Genomic DNA, 23,061 nt, shown 5'->3' with positions numbered 1-23,061 from the left:
CACCCCCCGGCCATGTGCCCCCCCCACTCCCCTCCTGGGGGGGGTTGGCACGGTGAGGGGCCCCCGTATGTCCTTTTTTTTTTTTTTTGTATTTTTCATGTATTTTTTAAATAAAACTCCATTGGGCATCAGTGCCGTGGACAATTCCTGGGGGTGCCCCATGGCACCGGGGGGGGCACCCCATGCCGGCAGAGCTGCCCCATGGCCCCCCGGGGCGTGTGTGGGGGCAAAGCCCTGCCAGGCGTGGGGCAGGGTCCAAAGTGCAATGGGGGGTGCATCTCCATGCCCCCCCCCCCTCCCAGTGCCACCCCCCTGGTGTCCCTGGAGCAGGGGTGGTGCCCGCCGGGTCCCCGTTAGATGGAGGTCTCGTCGCTCCTGCCGGGGGGGTGGGCACGAGGGGGGGGGGGATAAAAACGAGACAGACAGATGCATGATCACGGGGGGGCCGGGAGCAGGGGTGCCCGCTGTGCCCGCAGCACCCGGCGCTCGCCCCGACAGACAAGGGATGGAGAGGGTGGCGGGGGGTGGGGGGTGCAGGAGCACCCCCGCTCCCCCCTTCCAGCCCCCACATGTTAATGGAGAAAATTAAAAAACAGAAATCTGGGCGGGGGGTGGGGAGGAGAGAAGAGCAGGGTTAGTGCGAGCTGCCCCCCGCTGCCACCCGCGGGGACAGAGCCGGCACCAAGACCGGGGCCAGTGCAGGTGCCCCCACTTCATGGACACCCAAAAAGCCCCTAGGCACCCAAGGGACAGTGCGGCACCCACTGAGCACCCTCACACCCAGTGGGCACCCAGTGCCATGCAGCGTGCACCCAGGGGGTACCTGGCACCTGCTGGGCACCCTCACAGGGGATGAGCACCCAGTGGGCACCCAACTGGCAGCCAGTGGGGCCCAGGGGGAGCCCAGGCACCCAGTGGCCACCGCTGCACCCAACAGGCACCCAACAGGCACCCAGCAGGCCCCATGGCACTTCATTGGCACCCGCTGGGCACCCCTGCACCCGGCTGGCCCTCCTGCACCCAACGGGCACCCGAGACACCCTTGCACCCGCGCGGCACCCGAGGGGAACCCTGGCACTCTACTGGCACCCAGTGGCCACCCTTGCACCCAACGGGAACCACGGCACTGTGCTGGCATCCGGTGGGCACCCCAGCACCCGGGGGGCACCCCAGCACTCGGGGGGCACCCCGCCTGCACCCAGCACTCACTCGGAGCCGGAGGAGTCCTCGTCCACGGTGCCTGCCCGGATGCTCATGGCGATGGGCGCTGCGCCGCTGAGCTGCTCCTGCAGGCTCTGGCGGGGCCGGGGCGCCCCAGGGCCCCCCCCGCGGCTGCCCTCGCTGCCCGAGGAGGCGGCGGTGCCGGCGGGGGGCGGCGGGGGGGGCACGGGCTGCCCGGGGCGCAGGGCGCTGCTGCGCTCGCTGATGGGGGGCAAGCTCTTCTTCTTCAGGATGCCTGCGGGGACGCGGCCGTCACCGGGAGTGCCGCCCCAGGGCACGCCTCCCCGGCACCCATGGGTGCTGCTGCCCCGTACCTTTGTGGGGATGAGGCAGCGGCAGCAGTGGGGCGGGCCTAGGGGGCACCTCGCCCCCCACCGCCGGCTCCACCCGCAGCGTCTCCGAGCCCCCGTGCCCATCGCTCTCGCTGGCTGTTGTCACAAACTCCCCGGGCCAGTACGGCCGCGCTGGGGCCACCGGGCTGTCACCTGCAGGTGGGGACGGGGGAGCTGAGCCAAGGTGCACCCCCTGGACCTGTTACCCCCCCGGGGCCCCCGTTGTGGGATTTACCCGTGGGTGCTGGCGGCTGCTCGGGGCGCAGCAGCGCGTCCCAGCCGGCACCGGCGGCCTCGTCCTCGCTGTCGGAGGAGTGCGTGGAGCCGTAGGAGCCGCTGGGGTCATCCTCCAGCGACAGGTCGCTGTCGGAATCGGTGTCATGCTCTGTGAGTTGGGGGGGGACACACACAGAAGTCAACGGGTGCCCCCACCCCGTGCTGCCCGCGGGCTGAGGAGGGACGAGCTCGGCGCACCGACCCTGCTGCTGCTCCGCGGCGTCCAGGAGGAGCCCACCCGGCTCGGCCAGCGCCGGCTGCACGCGGCTGCCGCTCAGCCCCACGTCCTCCCTGCAAGACAGCGGTGACAGGGGCGTCCCAAGGTATGTGCGTGTCCCCGGCACGGCCCCCCCCGCCCCGTACCTGCACACAAAGGGGATGTAGCTGTGCTGGCTCTTGGCCACGCTGTGCAGGGAGCCCGTGGAGTCCCCGAAGGGCGCCTGGTAGAGCCGGCCGGCCACGTAGGTGGTGTCACAGCTGTATGCCTGCAAGGGGATGGGGACGTGGTGGCTGTGGTGGCACCCCCACCCCTTGTGTCCCCCCTCCCTACTCACGGTGGTCAGCGTGGACTTGGTGGCCAGCGCGGGGTCGGGGCCGCGGGCACGGGCGCAGCTGGAGCGCAGGCTCTGCCGCACCTCCCTGCTCAGCACCACGCAGAAGAGGAAGATGAGGGGGCCCTGGGGCAGAGAGGGGGGGATGTGGGTGGGGGGCATGGAGGGAGCCCCCGCCGGCACACCTGTGGGCCATCGGCAACCGGATGGGCAAGGGGCCCCCTTCAGGTGCCCCCCAGCCCCCCATTGGCACCCCAAAGTGAGTGAGGGTCCTCCCATAGCCATTGGGTGACCCTGCTGATACTGCAGGTGGGTGAGGTACAACTGGTGATGACTGGGTGCCCCCCAGTGGCACCTCAAGGAGGTGAGGGGCTCCCCATACCCATTTGGTGCCCCCCCATTAGCTCCCCAAAGCAGGTGAAGGCCCCCCCACGTCGGGTGCTTCCCCTCCCCTCACCCACCCCTGTGCCCCCATGGGTTCCCCCGTCAGCTGCAGAGGGAGAGGAGCTGGAGCGGGGCGGTGCAGAGATCTCGAGGCACAGCGGGCAGTGCTGTGCGTGGGGTGGGGGGCACGGGGGGGCTGGGGTACCTGGAGGCAGTTGGAGATGGCGAAGAGGTAGTGGAAGAGGATGGCGTCGCTGTTGACGGCGAGCAGGGCCAGCAGCCAGGCCAGGCTGGGCAGCACCAGCACCACCAGCGCCGTCTGCAGCCCGGAGCTGGGGGGGCCCCGCGTCAGCACCCCCCATGCCATGGGGCAGGCACCCACATGGGGCAGGACCCCCCGGGACCCCCTGCTGCGGGGACACTGTGTGGGGCTGCCCATGGGCACCCTGTGCTGCTGCCACCTGTGGGCAGCCCCGTCCTTCGTGTGCCCCAGCACCCATGGGTGCTCTTTGCTCTCTGTGCCCCTGCCACCCATGGGTGCCCCTAATGCCTTTCTGTGTTCCTGCCACCCATGGGTGCCCCACTCCTTCCTGGCACCCATGCCACCCTGTGCCCTCCGTGTGCTCCTGGCACCAGCGGGTGCTACCCTTTCTGCACCCCTACCACCCACGGGTGCTCCCTGCCCTTCCCACACCCCTGGCACCCACGGGTGCCCATCGCCCCGTGCCCCCACTCACCCCGTGCCCTTCTTCTCAAAGCCCTGGGGGGCGGCGCAGGAGGCCCTGGCCGCCAGCACGAGGAAGAAGACGCCGACCTGTGGGGCAGGGGGCGAGCGGGGCGGTGAGCGGGGCCCCTGCAGGTCCCCAGGGTGCCCCGGGTCCCCTACGCACCGCCACGGCGCAGGCGCTGGGCCCCGCCAGGCTCCAGACCAGGCTGTCGTGGATGGAGAGCCAGCAGAAGTCGGGGTTGCCGTAGCCCTCGGGGTCCAGCCCCACCGCCAGCCCTGCGCAGACACGCGTCGGGGCGGGGCCTCCGAGGGGGCGGGGCCTCCGCAGGGGGGCGGGCCCTCACCGGGAGGGCGGGGCCTCCGCAGACAGGGGCGGGGCAGGGGAAGGGCGAGAAGGTGTCTGTGCTCTTGGGGGCGGGGCTTAAGCACGTGGGGGCGGGGCTTATGCAAGTGGGGCGGGGTGCCGGTGCTCTCGGGGCTGGGGTGTGTCAGAAGGGGCGGGGCCATGCACTAAGGGGTGGGGCTAAAGCCTTGTGGGTGGGGCCGAGGTCGTTGTGGGTGGGGCTGGATCTTTGAGATGGAAGGCGCTGGGGGCGGGGCCATGCACTTGGGGTGGGGCTGTGCTGCCTGGGGGCGGGGCCATGCTTTCGGGGGTGGAGCTAAGAGCTCTCAGGCCCTTGTGGAAGGGGCTACAGCATTGGGGCGGGGCTAAGGCCCTGGGGGAGGGGCTAGGATCTTAGGGGCGTGGCCAGAACGCTGGGGGTGGGGCCTGGCCAGCCATCAGCACGAAACTAGGACCACACCCTGTCAGCCGATTGGGGCAGGTGGGCAAGGGGGCGGGGCCATGCACGGGGGGCGGGGCCCTCACCGGTGATGAACGCGGGCAGCCCCCAGCCCAGCACGTGGTAGAAGCGCATGGGCCCGCGGTCGACGTGCCGGGGCTCGCTGCGGCGCCGGTAGAGGTGCAGCGCCTCCAGCAGCGCCCAGCCCACGGCGCTCAGGTGCAGGAACTGCAGCAGGATGGCCACCACCGTGCAGGCCAGCTGCGCCGCGCACACAGCGTCACCGATGGTGCACCCCGGGGGGGCCTCCTGGAGCCCCGCCCACCGCGCCCACACCCCCCATAAGCCACGCCCCTTGAGCCACACCCACCACGGAGCCCCGCCCACTGCGGTTCTAAGCCTAGTTAGCCCTACCCCCGTAGGCCCCGCCCGTCAGATAGCCCTGCCCCTTCGTTGACCACACCCATTGGTTAACCCCGCCCCTTCATTGGCCACACCCCCGGTTAGCCCCACCTATCCCGTAATCCCTTCCCCAGCTCCCCAGGCCCATGGACCCGCCCCCGATAGACCCCACCCCCTTAAGCCCCGCCCCTCACCAGTGCCACCTTCAGCCCCGCCCCCACCTCCCCGCCCACTGCTTAGCCCCGCCCCCATCCCTCCCCCACAGCCCAGGCCCATGTGGCCCTGCCCCCAGATGGACCCACCCTCTTAGCCCCGCCCCTCGTAGCCCCGCCCCCTCGTAGCCCCGCCCCGCACCGGCAGGTCGGCCTGGTTGATGCCCAGCATGAAGACGAGCTGTGCCAGCAGCAGGGCGGTGGCGCCGTGCCGCCGGATGCTGTGGCGGTTGGAGCGCAGCCCCCGCAGGGCGCCCAGCACCAGCACGGCCAGCAGCAGCCCCGCCAGCGCCACCCCCAGCGAGGCGTAGGTCAGCGCCGCCAGCGGCAGGATCTCCCCGTTCTGCCGCACCGGGGGGGTGGGGTGGGTTCAGGACACGCCCCCCGGACACGCCCCGAGACACACCCATGCCGAGCCACGCCCCCACCCAGTCAGGAGCTCCGCCCCCCACCGCCCCGCCCACCTCTGGGCCCCATCCCCTATATGAATCCCCACCCACTTCCGGGCCCCACCCATCGCAAGGCCCTGCTCCTATGGGAAGCCACGCCCACAACTGGCCCCGCCCCATGGGAGCCCCACCCACTTTGGGGCCACACCCCCTATATGAAGACCCGCCCAATTCTGGACCCCACCCCATATGTGGAGCCCCACCCACCTCTGGGCCACGCCCCACCTGTGAAGCCCCGCCCACGTCCGGGCCCTGCCCCTTTGGGAAGCCACTCCCACAACTGGCCCCGCCCCTGTGGGGGCCCCACCCGTTTTTGGGCCACGCCCACTTCTGGCCCCCAGCCCCACCCCCTGCTCAGCCCCGCCTTCCGATCCCAACCCAGCGCCCCCAGCCACGTGGCCCCACCCACCCCTCAAGCCCCGCCCACTCCTCCCGGCCCCTCCCCCTTGCCCAAGCCCCGCCCCCCGGCCCGCACCTCTCTGCGGGAGATGTCCATGAGCACGGCGAAGCTCGTCATGTGGTTGCACTGGCAGCTGACGTGGCTCTGGTTCCGGAACACCACCTCGCAGCCCCGCGCCGACCAGCCGCCCGCGCCGCCCGCCCTGCGCGCCCAGCAGCGTGGGGCCCGGCACGGGGCGGGGGGGGACGGCCTGTGCTGGGGACACCCCCGGGGACACCCCCGGGGACACCCCGTGCTGGGGCTGCCCCCCTCGCCGTGCCCCTGCCACCCACTCGTGTCCCCAGGCTCAGGGCAGCCACCCCGCAGCTCTGTCCCCACGCCACCCACCCGCACCACTGGCACCAGGGCTGCCACCCCCAAGCCCTGTCCCCGTGCCACCCACAGGGACGGGCTGCACAGCACAGCCCCAGCCCCTCGCCACCCTCCCGTCACCCCACGGACAGCGCCGACCCCTCCCCGCAGTGCCCACCCCGTGTCCCCATCCCGGCCCCGTGTCCCCGTGCCACCTCCCCCCGGGGGTACCAGGCCACCCCCTCCCTGTCCCCCGCTCACAGCAGCGAGTGGTTCCAGAAGACGCAGATGGGCTTGGAGCGCTCCTGGGTCTCCAGCAGGCGGAACTGCAGCGTGATCGGCTTCTCCAGCGCCCGTGGCGCCCGCCCTGCCGCCGCGTGCACGCTGATGCTCACCACCGGGGTGTTGATGATGGGCCGCTTGGGCACCCTGGGGCACAGTGCGGTCAGGGCCATGGGTACCCACCCCACAACCCCACATGTCCGTGCAGCAGCCGCAGGCAGCCCTGTCCAGCCCCTCCCTGGGGACACTCAGGCCCCCTGTGTGTGTCCCTTGGGGGCTGCCCCGTGTCCCAGCACCCCCCAGCTCCCTCCCTTGCCCTAGCACCCTACGGACACCCTGTGCACCGATGCTTGGGTACCCCACAGCACTCCCCCTACCCCTGTGCTCCCCGTGTCCCAGACCCCTCCCAGTGCCCTTAGTGGCCCCCAGGGCCCCGCGGCCATGGCACCTGAGGCTGCGCTTGTCGGTGTCGTACTGCTCGGGCAGGAGCCCGGCTAGGGTGCGGTAGATGATGACGCTGGCAATGGCCTGGCCCTCGCTCAGCTCCGGGTGCCGCTTGTGCCGGGTCACCAAGGTCACCTCCTCCTCCTCCTCCTCCTCCTCTGCAGCCTCTTCATCCTCCTCCTCCTCCTCCTCGTCCTCCTCCTCCTGCCCTCCCGGGCTCGGCAGTGGTTTCCCGTGCCCCGTGGGGTGGTCTGGGGTGGGCGGGCAGGGGATGGTGGGAGCCTGGCGCCCCGGCAGCCCTATACTGAAGACCCTCAACCTTGCCAGTCCCTTGGCCACAGTGGGGTCCCCAGCCCTGCCAGCCCCATATCAGGGACCCCCAACCCTGCCAGTCCCTTGGCCACACCGGTGTCCCCAACCCTCCCATCCCCACAGATGTGCAGGGGTCCCCCATGGCCCTGCCCACCCCATGGCTGTGGGGTGTCCCCCCCCAACCTGTGCCACCCCCCCAGTTCCCAACACCGCCCAGGACTCACGCCTGCCCTCGGGGGGCCGGAAGACGCTCTCGGGCAGGATGACGGTGGTCTCCAGGTCAGGGGGCTTCTCCCCCCGCAGCGCCTCGTAGCGTGGCAGCCGGGCACCCGCGAAGCTGCCCTTGTCCAGCCGCACCACCGACACCACTGCGGCACCGGGCGTCACCGCCAGCCCCGCACCGGCACCCGCAGCCCCTGGCACCCAGTGCCCACGTGGGCAGAACCCCGCTATGTTACGTGTCCCCCGGGCATGTGTGGGGCCGCATCCCCAGCAGGTAAACGCACACGTATGGCCTTGGGCATGTGTGGCAGCATCACTGGTGCAAGCACACGCACACAAAGTGCCCACGGTCCTGGGAGCACACACGTGTCCCCTGGGCACACATGGTGGGGATACATGATGCTCACACCCCCAGGTGTGCACACATCCATGTCCCTAGCTCTGCAGGTGTCCCCATGCACACACTAGCCCCCTGGGCACACGTAATGGGAACACAATGATCATGTCCACAGGTGTGCGCGTGGCCATGTCCCGGGGCACAGGCGTGTCCCTGGGTGCTCACATGTCCCCATCCCTGGGCACACAGGGGTTAACAGCCCCAGGGCACACACATGCCCATGTCCCCAGAGGCACAAGTGTCCCCGGACCCACAGCCCTGGGCACACACGTGCCCATGTCCCAGGTGTGCACATGTCTTTGGGCACCCCCCCCCCACCAGCACCCACCCACCCGCGGGCACACACCCCTCCCTGTTCCCATCCCCGTGCCCTCACCGATGTTGGGGGTGACGATGGTGAAGGGGCTGAGGTAGGTCTGGCGCATGTTCTGTGCCAGGGCGCTGGCGTAGTCCTCGAAGTGCTTCAGCAGCCAGGCTGTGCCTCCCTCCGTCTGCTGGATCAGCTCCCAGTGCCGCTTGTTGCTGGCGTCCAGCAGGGCGCTGCCCACCCGCAGCAGGTTCTGGGGGATGGGCAGGGCTAGGACAGAGCCTCGTGGTGCCCGCGGCCGCTGTGCTCATCACCCCAGTGTCTGGGCATGGGTTTTCCCTCCCCCTCTGCTTCGCTGCACTGCAAGGCTCTGTGGTGGGGGGCCTGGCACTGCCAGGCTTGCTGTGCCCCCCATCCCGAGTTAGGGGGGTGCCCATCACCCCGGCACCTCGGTTTTCCCTTGGGGGCACCAAGTTCACCATGCACAGAGCTCAGCTCCTCCTTGGGATTGGGGCACCATGTGGGCACCCAGCACTAACGGCTGGTCCCCAGCACACTCAACCCCTGCAACCCCCACCCTGTGTTCTAACGGGAGCCCATCACCCTGACCTCTGGGCCCCAGCCCCGCTCCTTGTCCCCTGGGGAGCAGGGCGAGGAGGAGGTGTCCTGGCACTGCCAGCTGGTCCCAGTGCATCTGCCACCCAGCTGGTCCCACTGCGCACCCCTCTCTGGTGAGGGGACCCAAGTGTGTGCCCTGTCCTCCCCCGTCCCAGCCCACCTTCCCAGGACCGGGGGCGCAGTGGGGTCCCCCCCGTACCTCAGTGAAGTGGACGTCCTGCGTGGCAGCCAGCCGGAAGCCGCGCTGGGCGCTCTCGTGCTGCAGCAGGCGGGCAGCCAGCCGGTACGCCAGGCGCACGTCGCTGCCGAAGTAGGCGGCCGTGTGGCGCGTGGCGTTGTGCAGCTGCAGGGCCACCCGCTGAGACTGCGCCGTGTCCAGCACCGACTCGTTGCGCACCAGCCGCTCCGCCTGCCGGCATCACCGTCCTCAGCCCCCGCTGCCACCCCCCGCCCCGCTCCCTGTCCCCCCCACCCTCTCCCAGTCCCGGTCGGGGACACTTACGAAGCCCTTGAGGGCAGCGAAGGCCAGCGAGGTGCAGTTGAAGAGGTTGGGGGGCAGCCAGCCCTTGTGCTCGTCGCAGTGACGCACTGCCGTGCCTGCAGGGGATGTGGTCAGCGGGGACACCACGGGGACACCGGCACATCCCCATGTCCCCTGTACCCATGGGGACCTTTGGGCACAGGTTGGCATCAGGGCATGGGATGGCAGCGGGCAGCTCTGTCCCCATGTTCCCCCCCACTCCCATGGAGCACTCTGGGCATGGGGTGGCACTGGGCAGCCCTGTCCCTGTGGGGACACAGGGTGGTGACAGGCAGCCCTGTCCCTGTGCTTCCCACATTACCAAGGTGGCCCTTGGGGCATGGGGTGGCACTGGGCATCCCCGTCCCTGTGTCCCTCCCATACCAATGGGACCTATGGGATAGGTGTGGGCAGTCCTGTCCCCACGTCCCCCTTGTACCCACAGAGAACCTGGGGTACAGGGTGGCACGGGGCAGCCCTGTCCCCATCTCTCCCCATTACCAACAGAGCCTGTGGGGCACAGAGTGAGGACAGGCAGCCCTGTCTCCGTGTCCCCCCCCTTACCGATGGAGCCCTTGGGGCATGGGGCAGCAGCAGGCAGCCCGAAGCGCGTCCGTGGCCACCAAATGCTGGCCTCAATGGCACGGGGACAGCTGTCGTAGTTGACTGCAAAAGCCAAAGGGGCCGGGCATCAGGGCTGGGCACCGCTGGGGACGGTGGCACCCAGCTGCCAGCACCCACCTTCGCAGCCGCTGGCCGTCACCTCGGCGAAGGGGTTGTCGCAGCGGTCGCAGTGGCGCCCGATGACGCCGGCCTTGCAGGGGCACTGACCGCTGGTGGCATCGCAGAGGCGGGACAGGGAGCCGGTGGGGTAGCAGTCGCACAGCAGGCAGGCGTCGCTGCCCGCTGGTCGGTAGTGGTTCTCCTGGGGAAGGGGGGGCACAAGGGGGCTCGGTGGGGCCGCAGCAGGCAGGGGGGCGCGGGGCCAGGCAGGGGGCATGGGTGCTCACCTTGCAGCGACACTCGCCCGTTGTCTTGTTGCAGTCGGGGTCGAAGCCCTTGGCGACGTCGCAGCTGCAGGGGCCGCAGGTGGGGTGGCCCCACCACCCCCGTGGGCACGGCTGGTCCACCCTACGTGGGCAGCACGGCACGGCATGGCACAGCATGGCATGGCACAGCACAGCACAGTACGGTGTGGCACAGCATGGCATGGCACAGCAGCACGGCATGGCACACGTATTGTGCATGGCCACTGGGCTCCTTGCACAGCCGCTGTGCCTTCCTCACACCCACCCTGCCACTTGTGTGGCCACCTTACCCTTTGAATCTCCCCCAAGAGCCACGGTGGTCCTACACAGGACACGGTGGGGACATGATGGCCACCGTGGCTCTTGCATGGCCTTTGTGCTCCTGCAGTGCCCACTGACCCTTACACCGCAGCATGCCCCTCTCATGCCCACTCTCTCATGTGCAGGGCCACCATGTCCCTTGCATGGCCACCGTGCCCCTCCTGTCCCCACCCTGCCACTTACATGGCCACCGTGCTCCTTTGCAAGGCCACTGTGCCCCTCATGTCCCCAGCATGTCCTTGCACACCCACCCCTACCCAGCAAGAGGGATGGGGCACGCACGAGTGTGATGGGCACCCGGACGGGCGCCTGTCACACTCGCGTGTGCCCTGTCCCTCCTCGCCACTCACTTGTGCTCGCAGTATGGCCCGAAGTAGCCCTGGGGACACTCGCAGACGTAGCCGTGGGTGGCACCGGCTCTGCGCACGCAGGCACCCCGGTGCTCGCAGGGGTCGAGGGCGCAGGCGCTGATGCAGCTGTCACCAAAGTAGCCTGCGGCACCGGGCACAAGGACAGGCACAGTTGGGGACATGCACTGGGCAGCCAAGGCAGAGTCCCCAGCTGGTGTCCCCAGAGTCCCCTGTCCCTCGGTTAGGGATGGGTAAGAGTGGCTGCAAGGGGGTAGCAGTGCCCTGGGTGGCAGTACATGGGGACACCAACAGGAATGTGGCAGTGCTCAGGGGGGGTGGCAGTGGCCATGGGGGGACAGTGATGGGGGGGCAGTGCCCAGGGACAGCGAGAGGGGGTGGCAGAGCCCAGGAAAGTTGGCAGTGGCCATGGGGACAGTGAAAGGATGGTGGCAGTTAGTAGGGAAGGTGACAGTGACAATGGGGACAGTGACAAGGGTGGCAGTGACCAGGGAAGGTGGCAGTGCCTTGAGGTCTGTGCCTTGGAGGTGGCAGTGCCAAAGGCAGAAGTGACAGGGGGTGACAGTGCCTTGGGGACTGTGCTTGGGGTTGGCCACACCAAGGATGGCAGTGCCCAGCAGGTGGCTTTGCTTGGGGAGGTGACAGCACTGCGGGTGGCAGCGCCGGGGGTGGCAGCGCCTGGGGAGATGACAGCGCTGGGAGGGGACAGTGGCCTCGGGGGGTCTCACCCGGGTGGCAGCTGCAGGAGAAGCTGTCCCAGTCGTCGCTGCAGTAGCTGTGGGGGGGGCACGGCCCCGAGTCGCAGGGGTCGGGCAGGGCGCAGCCCCCCTCCACGTTCACCCGTGCCGCCGGTGCCACCGCCAGTGCCACCGCGCTGGCCGCCGTCTCGCCCACGCGCACGCCCTGCGGCACCGCCCGTCACCGCCGCGCCTGGGCCCCCCCGGGCCCCCCAGCCCCAGTCCCTGTGCCCAGTGCCCCAGGTTGTGTCGCTGTGCCCAAATGTCCCCATGGCCCCGCAGCCTGTGTCCCTGTCCCCATGCCCATAAGCCCCATGCCCCCACTCCTTAAACCCACAGGCACTGTGTCCCTCTTCCCATGTCCCCATGACCTACACCGTGCTCTGTGCCCACAGCCCCACAGCCCCACAGCCCCATGCCCATACCCATGTCCCACAGCACCATGCCCATGTCCCCCTCCCCTGCGCCACGTCCCCATGCCCTGAGCCACGTCCCCATGCCCTGCACCACGTCCCCATGCCCCTGCCCCCCGCCCACTTGCCAACCAACGTCCCATGTCCCCACGTACCTGCAGGCAGCCGCGGAAGCCCTGCTCCACCTGGCCGCTGTCCCCCGCCAGCCCCCCCACGCTCAGCGTCCGCAGTCGCAGCCCCTGCAGCCCCCCGGCCACGTCGGCCACCGCCTGTGGGGACAGGGGCTCTGAGTGCGCCCAGCCCCAAGGCACCGCGGGTACCGGGGGGTCCCTGCCCCAGGGGGGTCCCCACCCTGCGCCCTGCCCCAACGCCCCCGCGTCCCCATCACCTGGTGGCGGCCGTAGTCCAGGGCGAGGAGGAGGAGGGTGGCCGGGGGGGCACGGCCGGGGGCCCCCCGCAGCTCCAGCTGGAGGTGGTGCCAGGCGCCGTCGTTGACCCTGGCGTGGGGCAGCCGCAGCCAGGCCAGGCGGGAGCCCCCCTGCCACACGCCCGCCTCCGCCTGCCCCTCGCTCAGCTGCGGGCAGAGACATCAGTGCCCCCCTGGTCCTCCTCGGCACTGCCCCCATGGAAACCTTCCCCCCCCCACCTCCCATGGTTCCAGCACCCTCCTTGATAGGTGATGGCCCCCAGGGCGATGCCCCCTGCACAAATCCCCCCCAGGTAATCCCCCCTCCAGCCCCCTGCTCCCAGGGGCAATCCCCCCATAAGGGGATTGCCCCCAATGGCCCCCAGCATCGTCCCCCACCAAGGGCAGTAACTCCCCCAGGACAATATCCCCCCCCAGCACTGACCCCCCAGCAATGCCCCCCCCAAGGGCAACACCCCCTGGACAACAGACCCCGCAGCAACCCCCTGCCAAGGGCAGTAGCTCCTAACCCTAAGGATAACCTTAACCCCACCCCACACTGCCCCCAGAGCAATATGACCCAGAGCAATCCCTCCCCCATGCACGTGCCCACCCCCCATTCCCACAGCCCCCCCAGAGCAACAGTCCCATGCCCATAGACCCAGGGCAGCACCCCGTATGCCTACAGACCCCAGGGCGGCACCTCCCATGCCCGTAACCCCTGCACCCACAGACCCTGTGCCCACAGCCCCCCACCCCAGGGCAGTACCCCTGTATCCATAATCCCTGTACCAGTAACGCCCATGCTCATAGCCCCCGAGGCCCATACACTCTCTGCCCCGTGCCCCCCCTTGCCCCCGGCACACCTGCAGGGTGAGGGTGGCCGTGGGCCCGGCGGAGGCGCGCAGCAGCAACCCGCGGGGCTGCCGGGTGCGGAACATCAGCCCCAGGTGCCAGGGCAGCGTCAGGGGCAGCGCCAGCCCGCTCCAGGCCACCAGGCTGCTGCCCAGGAACCGCTGGGGACTCGCCATCTCTGCGGGGACACAGAGCAACGTGTGCGCCCACCGCCCCCCAGCCGCCCCATTCGCCCTCCGGCCCCAGCCCCCCGTTACCTTCCTGGCACGTCTTGCCCCCGAAGCCCAGCGGGCACTGGCAGCTGAAGCTGTCCCACTCATGCACGCAGGTGCCCCCGTTGTGGCACGTGCCAGCGTCACACACCGTCTTCTTGGCGGGGCAGCCTGCAGGAGGGCAGGGGGGGGACGGGGTGGTGCGGGGCTGGTGCCCCCCGAGTGGCGGGCGATCCCGGCACTGTGCCCCCCGCCCAGCCCTACAGACTGCAGCCCCCTGACCCACCATCCCCAGGCACCCCAAGTGCCCCGTGGCACGGTGATCCCTGGCCACCCTCTGCCCCAATGCTCCCTGCACGGTGCCCCCGCCCAGCCCCCATCCAGACCCAGAGCCAGGCACCCCCCTAACCCCACATGCCCCAGCCCCACACCCCCATGGCCTGGGGCCGCAGAGAGCCCTGAGCGCCGCCCAGCCCCATGTGCCCTGATCCCCCCTGCCTCAGCACCCCCCGTCCCTATCCCCACATCCCCGTGCCCAGGGCACATGGCCCCCTCCAGCCCCCTGCTCCTGCCACCCCCAGCCCCACATCCCCACGCCGAGGGGGCACGGGGAGCTCTGGGCATTTCCCCAGCCCCCCCCCAGCCCCGGCAGCCCCCCCACCTGGCACGGTGCCGTTGTTGGCGATGAAGGCGGCCAGGTCGACCGGGCGCTCGTCGATGTGCAGGTGCCGCATGCAGCCCACGAAGTGGCGGCTGCGGATGGGGAAGCTCTCGGGCAGGGTGGGCACGCCGCCCAGCAGCAGCGGCCCCGTCAGATCCAGCGACCTGCAGCACCAGCGTCACCCGCGGGGGCCCGGGGGGCACCCCCAACTCGCACCTTCACCCCCCCGGCCCCCGGCCTTACTTCTTGGAGCCGGACTGGGTGCCCTGTGCCGCACACGAGTAGTTGCCCAGCATGGGGCCGAACTTGAGGGCCATGCCTGTGTCACAGTCGTCCACCGCCACCACGGCCACCTTCTGCTCCGACGGGCCCTGGGGCAGCCCTGACTTCCCCAGCACGGGCTGGGGGCACGGGATGAGCCATGGTGCCAGTGCTGCCCCCTCCCCGCTGGCCTTCATCCCCCCATCATCCTCCCAGCTGGGCCCCAGCCCTTCTTCCCTCCATCCCCGAACCCACATCCCTGGTCCCCTCTGTCCTCTTCCTTCATCCCCGAACCCACATCCCTTCTCCCCTCCATCATCTTCCTCTGTCCCCGAACCCACATCCCTTCTCCCCTCCATCATCTTCCTCCATCCCCAAACCCACTTCTTTACTACCCTCCATCCTCTTCCTCTGTCCCCAAACCCATATCCCTATTCCCCTCCGTCCTCTTCCTCCACCCCAAACCCACATCCCTTCTCCCCTCCATCCTCTTCCTCCATCCCCGGTGCCCCACTCCCCTTCACCCTTTCCCTCATCCACCCAAGCCCCCACCCCACTCCCCTCCATCCTCCTCCTCCCCTCCCAAATCCCACAACCTCCCCGCTCTTCTCCATCCTCTTCCTCCATCCTCAGCCCCTCACCCTCCTCCATCCCCCCTTTACCCACCCCCAAACTCCCTCTTCTCCCCTCCATCCCAATCTTTATCCACCCCAATCCTCACCCCAATCCCCTCCATCCTGTTCCTCATCCCCAAGCCCATGTCCCTGCACCCCTCCACCCTCTTCCTCCACCTCCACCCCCCTGCTCCCCTCCATGCCCCCCATCAGCCCCCACCTTCCCGTCCCTCTGTCCATCCCCCCACGCCACCCCATGCAGCCCCGTCCCCCTGTCCCCCCCCCAGCTGTGGCAGCCTGGCGGCCCCCCCGCGCCCCCACCTTGTTGTAGTAGTGCAGCTGCACCCGGTGCCACTGCCCATCACTGACACCGCCCGGCACGAATGGGGACACCGTGGTCGTGGTCTCACCTGTGGGCACCACGCGGCATGTCGGGCTGTGGGCATGGCCCGGGGGCAGCGAGGGGGCACAGGGAGGGGTCAGGGGGTGACAGCGGGGGGACGGTGCCACAGGGCAGCGCCAGGGATGGGTGCATGGGAAGCAGGTGCAATGCAAGAGACGCAGTGCAAGGGGTGTGGATGCAGTGCCAGGGATGTGATGCATGGGACATGGCTCTGTATGGGATGCAGAGCTGGGGATCCAGGGCCAGGTAGTGCCAGGGATGCAACAACAGTGATGTGATGCACGGGATGTGGTGCCAGGAATGCAAAGCATGGGATGCGGTGCCAGGGATGCAGACAGGGTGCCAGGGACGCGGTGCCGGTGCCGTGGTGCGGTGCCAGGAGGAAATGCCGCGGATGCCGTGCTGGGGAGCGGCGGGGCCGTACCTGCCGAGAAGGTGAGCTGGATCTGCTCGCGGACGATCTCCAGCGCCACGAAGTCGTGCTTCTCGTTGAAGCGCCCGTTGTAGAGCAGCAGCGCGTCCCGCTCCTTGGTGGCGAACCTGTGCCCAAGGACAGGGGCTGTGTCCTGTTCCCAGAGCGCTCGGTGCCCTGTCCCATCGCCCCACATCTCCCCGGCGTGCCCCACACCCCAGGTGCCCATCGGGATGCACTGCCACCCCCTGCCCCGCTGCCCCCCCCCCCATGCGATCTGAGAGCCCCCATGTCCACGGGGACTCCACTGTCCCCAGTAGGGCGCCCACCACCCCACGCCCCACTGCCCAACCCCACGTCCATGGGTCACTCCCCCCCCGTGCCCCGTTACCCCCCCATGCCTCCTGGGCACCCCCCTGCCCCTGCCCCATTTTTCCCACCCATACCCCCTGCCCCACTGCCCCCAGGGACACCCACGGGGCTCCCACTACCCCACACCCCACTGCCCCCACCCCACGCACACGGGGTGCCCACCTCCCTGCCTCACAGCCCCCTGCCCGTGGCCTCCCCATAGCATCTCCCCACCCCCCGTGGGCTCACGTCAGGGCGAGAGTGAAGTGGAAGCGCTGGCGGAGGCCGCGGAAGGTGACAAAGGAGCGGGGGGGGAAGCTGCGGGTGCTCATGGCGCAGAAAGGCTTCTCGTAGTGCCCGGGGGGGCACTCGCAGCGGAAGCCCCCCACCAGCAGGTTGACGCAGGTGCCCCCGTTGCGGCAGACCCCCGGCATGCAGCGGCCACGGCGGGCGCTCAGCTCGCAGTGCTCCCCTGCACGAGGGCACCTTGGCACCGGCCCCCCCGGCACCGGGGTCGTCGTCCCCCCCCCAAGCCCTGGGGGTCCCCTCCCCACCTCCCACCCCCCCCATTGCATCTCCAAAGCCTCTTTATCCCCAGCTCCATCACCGTGGCAACCAGCTCCCATCGCCACGGCAACCGAGACAAAGCCCCCCCCCCAGCCCCCTCCTCCAGCTGGCTGCCCCCCCCCAGGGGGCTGGGGGTGCCTGGGGGTCCTCAGAGCCACCGCTCCCAGGGTGACCCCGTGATTGTGGCGTCCCCCCAGCAGAGCCACACGTTGTGGGGGGGGGGGCAGATGGCCACGTGGTGGTGGCAGCCTGTCCCCGGGGTGTCCCCGGGGTGTCCCCAGGGTGTCCCTGGGGTGTCACCCCAGACGTCTCCCTCCACCCTGACGTCCTGCAGGGTCCGCATTGGGATGGAGGGACAGAGGGGACAGGGAGGAGGGGACAAGGAGAGGACAATGGGGGGGGGCGGTGCGCAGAGGGACCTGGGGGGCGGGGGGGGCTCAGGGGGTAGGGGGATTGGGGCTGGGGGGCTGGAAGGAGGGAGGGGGGGCAGAGGTGCACGAAAGGAGGAAGGCGACGGTGGGAGACAAAGGGGAGGATGGGGACAGAGGATGGACGGAGGGACGGACCGAGGGAGGCTGGGGGCTGGACAAGGGAGGGCTGACGGGGATGGGTGCTGTGAGGGCTGGAGGGGCGCACCACGAGGGGACGGGCATGGTGCATGGAGAAGCGGCAGGGAAGGGGAGCACAGGGCTGACGAGGGAGGACGGGGCTGGGTGGCAGTGGGGCAGCAGCAGAAGGGACGGAGGCCGGAGGGCTGCAGGGAGCAGGATGAGGAGGACTCGGGGGGAAGCAAGGCAGGGACGGGCACCGCGAGGAATCCCGGGGACAGCACCAAGCTCTCACCGGTGAAGTCCTCGTGGCACTCGCAGGTGTAGCCACCCTCGCGGCTCCGGCAGCGCCCGTTGCTGCCGCAGGGGCTGGAGAAGCAGAGGTCCACCTCGGTCTCGCAGTAGTCGCCGGTGAAGCCGGGCGGGCAGCGGCAGCGCAGGCCGGTGACGGGGTGGATGGGGCGGAACAGGACGGTGTCGGAGGCCAGGAAGGGCGCCGAGCTGTCGAACTTGAGGACGGAGACGCAGCGCATGTAGTTCTCGCAGGGCTCGCGCAGGCAGATGTTGTCGTCGAAGGGCAGCACGCGCTGCGCCGAGATGGCGGCCAGCAGCGAGCGGTTGAGGTACAGCCGCTCCTGCAGCTCCTCCGAGGAGAAGAAGCGGGCGCCGCGCGCCGAGGCCGGCAGCCGCACCGAGAGGCTGACGTTGAGGATGCGGGCGGCCCCCACGTCCGTGTCCGTCTGGATGTTGAAGAGCACGACGCGGTGGCGGGGGGCCGCCAGCACCGCCGCCACCCCCTCCAGGAAGAGGCTGAGCAGGGGCGAGAGGAAGCGCTCCTGGGACATGTCGGCCAGCCGCAGCGTGATGCTGTTGCTCAGCATCTCGTCCGTGATCACCGTCACCCGCAGCGTGCACTGCGCCGTGGCGCTGTGGACCCCATCTGCGGGCAGGACAATGGCCGCGGTCACCGCGGTGGCACCCAGCAGGATGGCCGTGGGGCGACCACCCAACCGCTGGTGTTCACCACGGTGGCACCTGGTGGGGATGGTCACGGGTTGACCACCCACCTCCCTGTGGTAGCCACGGTAGCACCCAGCAGGGGCGGCCATGGGGCAAACACCTGACTTGTGGTGGTCACTGCGGTGGCACCCGGTGGGGATGGTCACGGGGCGACCACCCAGCCCCTCGTGGTCACTGTGGTGGCACCCATTGGGCCTGGTCATGGGGTGACCAGCCACCCCTTGTGCCCTCCACGGTGGCACCTGATGGGGATGGCCGTGGGGCACCAACCCAACTGGTCCCACCCTGGGGTCGGTGCCTGCAGTGCCTCCTCCTCCTTGCTGGGGTGGCGGAGGGACAGACGGACAGATGGAGGATGGGCAGAGCACCAGCAGATGGACGGATGGACGCAGCCAGGGGACAGCTCGGGGACGTGGGGACTGCGGGTAGCACTGGACAGGGGGCCGTGGGCTCAGGGAATGGTGACAGGCGGTGGCCCCATGGCAGTGGCTGGTGGCCGGGGGGTGGGGGGGGCGTTGCCATGGCGGTGGCAGCGGGGGCCCAGCTATGGCCGGACCCTTTGTTCCCCAGCCCCTGTGCAGGGGGGGGCACAGGGGGGCTCCCAGCGACCCCCTCCCCACCCCTTTGTGCAGCTGGAGCAGGAGCAGCAGATGGGTGGCTGGGGGACGTGGGGCTGGGGCAGGGGACATCGCGGCACCAGGCAGCGTGCTATGGGGGGCTGGGGCTGCCCCCCCATCCCGCTGGGGCTGGGGAGAGAAGTGGGAGGGGGAGCTCTGTACCCAAGCTGCCCCCCCCATGAGTGAGGGCCCCCACGTGCCCTCAGAAGGGGCTAAGTGAGAAACTGAGGCAGGGAAGGGCTGGGGGGGAGAGGATTTGGGGAGGGGGAGCCAAGCGCCCTCACCCTGTTCCCTGCCCCCAGATTCCCCATGGCCGAGAACTGAGAACCCCAGTAAGCCCCCCCCCGTGCCACGGTTTCCCCCAGCACAGTGGGAAGTGGTGGCTGTGCCCCCCCCCCCACGTGTGGTCCCCACTGTGCCAGGTGAGCCCAGACCCCCAAAGCTCCCTGGTCACAGCCCCACAGGGGTCCCTGTCCCCCCGCTGTCACTCCCACACAAGGCAGAGGCCCTGGGGGGGGGACGTGCAGGCCCAGGACCTCGCCCCCCCGACATGGAGCCACTGGGGCGGGAGGGGCCTGGCCCCACAAGGTGTCTGTGACTCAGTTTCCCTCCCAGTCCCCAGGGTGGCACTGGAGCCACTCCCCTCCCCCCCTCCAAGTTGGCCCCCCACCCCCCTAGAGCACCCTCCCATTCTACCCTGGGCCCCAGACATTGGGTGCTGCCCCCCCCAAACCCACACTGAAGTGCCAGGACCCCCCCAGACACATGCACAGGGTCCCAGGGCTCCCAAACCCATGCAACAGGGTTGTGGACTCCCCCCCCCCCAAAAAAAAAATCCATGCTCTGCAGTATTGGGTCCCTCTCAGGCCCCCCAGGACTGAGGCTGGTGGTAGGGAAGGCAAAGGGGGTGCTGGGGACCCCAGCTGCCTCCTGCCGGGACCCCTGGGCTGGGGGAGGGCAGACAAAAGGTCCCCAGGATGTCCCCAGATCTGGAGGGGGCACCCCAAAACCTCCCTGCACGGGGCAGGAGGCAGCAGGGAGCACCTATGGGGGCTTCCCCAGCCCCAAACTCTGGTGGAACCCCCCCCAGACCACCCCCTCCTCTCCCCAGGTTTCCCCCCAAGGGGTTCTTACCGGAGACGGAGACCCTCATGACGGCCTCCAGCGGGCGGTTGTTGTCCAGGGCCGGGCTGAGGCGCAGGTCCCCGGTGCGGGGGTCCAGCAGCACCAGGTTGAGCTCATTGCCCTGCTCGAAGGCGTAGGTCAGGCTGTCAGAGACGTCGGGGTCGCGGGCCGGGATGCGGCCGATGATGCCGCCGGGGAAGCTGCCCGAGCGGTTGGTGATGTAGTTGTTGAAGACGATCTCGAAGTTCCTCAGCTGGGGGCTGTTGTCATTGGTGTCCCGCAGGCGCACGTGGACGGTGGCGCGGCTCACCAGCGGGGCCGAAGTGGCCTGCACCACGATGACGTACTCCGCCTTGGCCTCGTAGTCCAGGTCGGCCAGGGCGGTGAGCTCGCCGGAGAAGATGTCCAGCTGGAAGACCTCGGGGATGTTGCCCTCCACGATCTGGTACATGATCTGGGCGTTGGTGCCCTCGTCGGGGTCGGTGGCCGTGATGCGGGCCACCACCAGCCCGATGGGGCTGTTCTCCTCCACGAAGATGTCGAACTCATCCTGCTCGAAGACGGGCGGGTTGTCGTTGACGTCCAGCACCGTCACCTGGATCTCCACTGGTGTCCGCCTGGCCGGCACGCCCTTGTCGACAGCATACGCCCGCAGGGCATAGAGCGGCACGTTCTCCCGGTCCAGGCGGCGCAAGGTACGGACGATGCCTGAGGTGGACTCAATGATGAAGTCGCCGTCGCCATCGTCACCGCCCTGGAAGGTGTAGAAGACCCTGCCGTTGAGGCCCGAGTCGCGGTCAGTGGCTGAGACCTGGAGGACGCTGGTGAATGCGGGCACGTCCTCGTAGATGGAGCCCTGGTAGGAGTCGCGGAGGAACTGGGGTGCGTTGTCGTTGACATCGCTCACCAGGATCTCCAGGTAGGTGGTGTCGGACTTCTGCGGGATGCCGTTGTCGCGGGCCGTGATGGCCAGGGTGTAGGACACCTGGTCCTCATAGTCCAGCTCCATCTGGGTGGTGACAGCCCCCGTGTCGGGGGCGATGCGGAACTGGGGGATGCTGTCCTCCATCAGGTAGGTGATGCGGGCGTTCTCGCCTGTGTCCTCATCCGTGGCGCTGATGACCACCACTGTGGTGCCCACCGGCCGGTCCTCGTTGACGTTGACAGTGTAGTGGGAGCTCTGGAAGACAGGCCGGTGGGTGTTGGCATCAGTGACATTGACGACCACCTGGGCTGTGTCCTGGCGGGTGCCATCGGAGGCGGCGATGGTGAGCAGGTACTGCCGCTCCAGCTTGTAGTCCAGGGGCAGGGCGAGCGAGATGAGCCCGCCGCCGCTCTGGCTGGTGATGGAGAAGCGGTTGCGGGTGTTGCCGCTGGAGATCTGGTAGGTGATGACGCTGTTGGCGTCACGGTCAACAGCGGAGACGGTGAGCACGCTGGTGCCCACTGCCGCGTCCTCATTCAGGCGGGCACCGTACTCCCGCTGCGTGAACTCGGGGCTGTTGTCATTGACGTCCAGGATGGTGACACTGACGCTGGCCGAGGACGCCATGGGCGGGCTGCCCTGGTCCTGCGCCTCCACCCCAAAGCTGTAGAAATCCACTGCCTCCCGGTCCAGCTCAGAGGCCACCACGATCCACCCCGTGCTGTTGTTGATGGCAAAGGGGAAGCCGGCGCTGGTCTCAAGGAGGGTGTAGACCAGGCGGGCGTTGTCACCCGAGTCAGCGTCGATGGCTTGCACGTGGATGACGGAGTAGCCTACAGGCACGTTCTCCAGCACGGTGGCCTGGAAGGGCGTGCTGACAAAGATGGGCGCGTTGTCATTGACATCCAGCACCTGCACGGTGACCAAGCCGCTGATGTTGGAGAGGGGCGGGCGGCCGCCATCCTGTGCACGGATGCGCAGCGTGTACTCCTTGCTGGCCTCGTAGTCCAGAGGGCTGACCACGTCCAGTGCACCCGTCTGCGCATCGATGTAGAAGTGGCCGCGGGTGTTGCCACTGACGATGCTGTAGTGCACCAGGGCATTGCTGCCCTTGTCACGGTCGGTGGCCGTCACCCGCAGCACAGCTGAGTTGGGCGCCACGTCCTCGGGTACCTGCGCGATGTAACGCTTCTCACTGAACTGTGGTGCGTTGTCGTTGTCATCCTCCACCACAATGCGCACAGTGGCCGTGGCACTGCGGGGCCCTGGCTCCTGGCCCTGGTCCGTGGCCTCCACCAGCAGCTCAAATGCCTCCACGGCCTCGCGGTCCACGGGGCCGCGGGTGCGGATGACGCCCGAGCGGGGATCAATCTCGAAGACCTCGTTGGCACCGCCGGCGTTGAGGAGGCGGTAGAGGACATTGGCGTTGGGGCCGGCATCGCCATCGGTAGCCCGCACTGTCAGCACCTCGTAGCCCACCTCCAGGTTCTCCCGCACACTCTCACGGTACTCGGGCTGCTCGAACGCTGGGTCGTGGTCATTGGCATCGCTCACCGTCACCGTCAGCGTGGCCATGGCACTGCGCCGCGGCACCCCGTGGTCCACCGCCGTCACCCGGAATACATGGGTGCTCTTGCTCTCGCGGTCCAGTGGGGCGGCCGTGGTGACGGCACCGGTGACGGGGTCCATGGTGAACAGGGCGTCGGAGCGGCTGTCAAAGAGCGCGGCCATGGCGTAGTGCAGCCGCCCCGCCTCACCCGCGTCAGGGTCCACCGCCGTCAGCCGCGCCACCGCCGTCCCCGCCGGCCGGTTCTCCGCCACCGACGCCTGGTAGCTGGAGGGCTGGAACTGCGGCGCCGTGTTGGGGCTGCGGCGCTGGCGGGAGCGCCCCGCGCCCGCGGGGACCCGCATGGTGCTGGTGGCCCCAGGGCTCGTGGCGGCCCCTGCAGTCGCGGTGGCCCCGGGACTCGCGGTGCCGCTGGTGCACGCGGTGCGCTCGGTGCTGCCGGCGCCTCCATGGTCTCCGGC

The 23,061-nt window shown here is 69.4% G+C and overlaps 2 protein-coding genes across 2 annotated transcripts in view; both read right to left on the bottom strand.

The window, feature by feature from the left end:
* GNAI3 (G protein subunit alpha i3) overlaps positions 1-23,061 on the bottom strand; it is a 110,569-nt gene that overhangs the window by 86,917 nt on the left and 591 nt on the right. The gene's annotated exons all lie outside the window — the stretch shown is intronic.
* CELSR2 (cadherin EGF LAG seven-pass G-type receptor 2) lies at positions 354-22,779 on the bottom strand (the record flags this gene model as incomplete). The annotated part of the gene is made up of 35 exons (XM_084302060.1): positions 20,118-22,779; positions 17,642-18,286; positions 16,481-16,703; positions 15,893-16,008; positions 15,387-15,475; positions 14,434-14,591; positions 14,191-14,354; positions 13,575-13,700; positions 13,329-13,495; positions 12,445-12,630; positions 12,212-12,325; positions 11,635-11,809; positions 10,889-11,030; positions 10,200-10,320; positions 9,931-10,114; positions 9,754-9,855; positions 9,172-9,266; positions 8,869-9,078; positions 8,121-8,304; positions 7,350-7,493; positions 6,818-7,064; positions 6,349-6,516; positions 5,812-5,938; positions 5,030-5,230; positions 4,360-4,534; positions 3,655-3,767; positions 3,502-3,578; positions 2,970-3,096; positions 2,384-2,506; positions 2,193-2,314; positions 2,032-2,120; positions 1,789-1,938; positions 1,536-1,706; positions 1,210-1,456; positions 354-375 (listed from the first exon to the last, which is right to left on the bottom strand). The coding sequence occupies exons 1-35, from the start codon at positions 22,762-22,764 to the stop codon at positions 354-356; spliced, it is 8,151 nt and encodes a 2,716-aa protein (XP_084158186.1). The 5' UTR covers positions 22,765-22,779.

Source organism: Netta rufina, assembly GCF_964035555.1.
Source record: "Netta rufina genome assembly, chromosome: 26".
NCBI classification, from domain to species: Eukaryota; Metazoa; Chordata; class Aves; order Anseriformes; family Anatidae; genus Netta; species Netta rufina.
The sequence above is the reverse complement of the archived record's forward strand: the minus strand, read 5'-3'. Positions and strand labels throughout refer to the sequence as shown.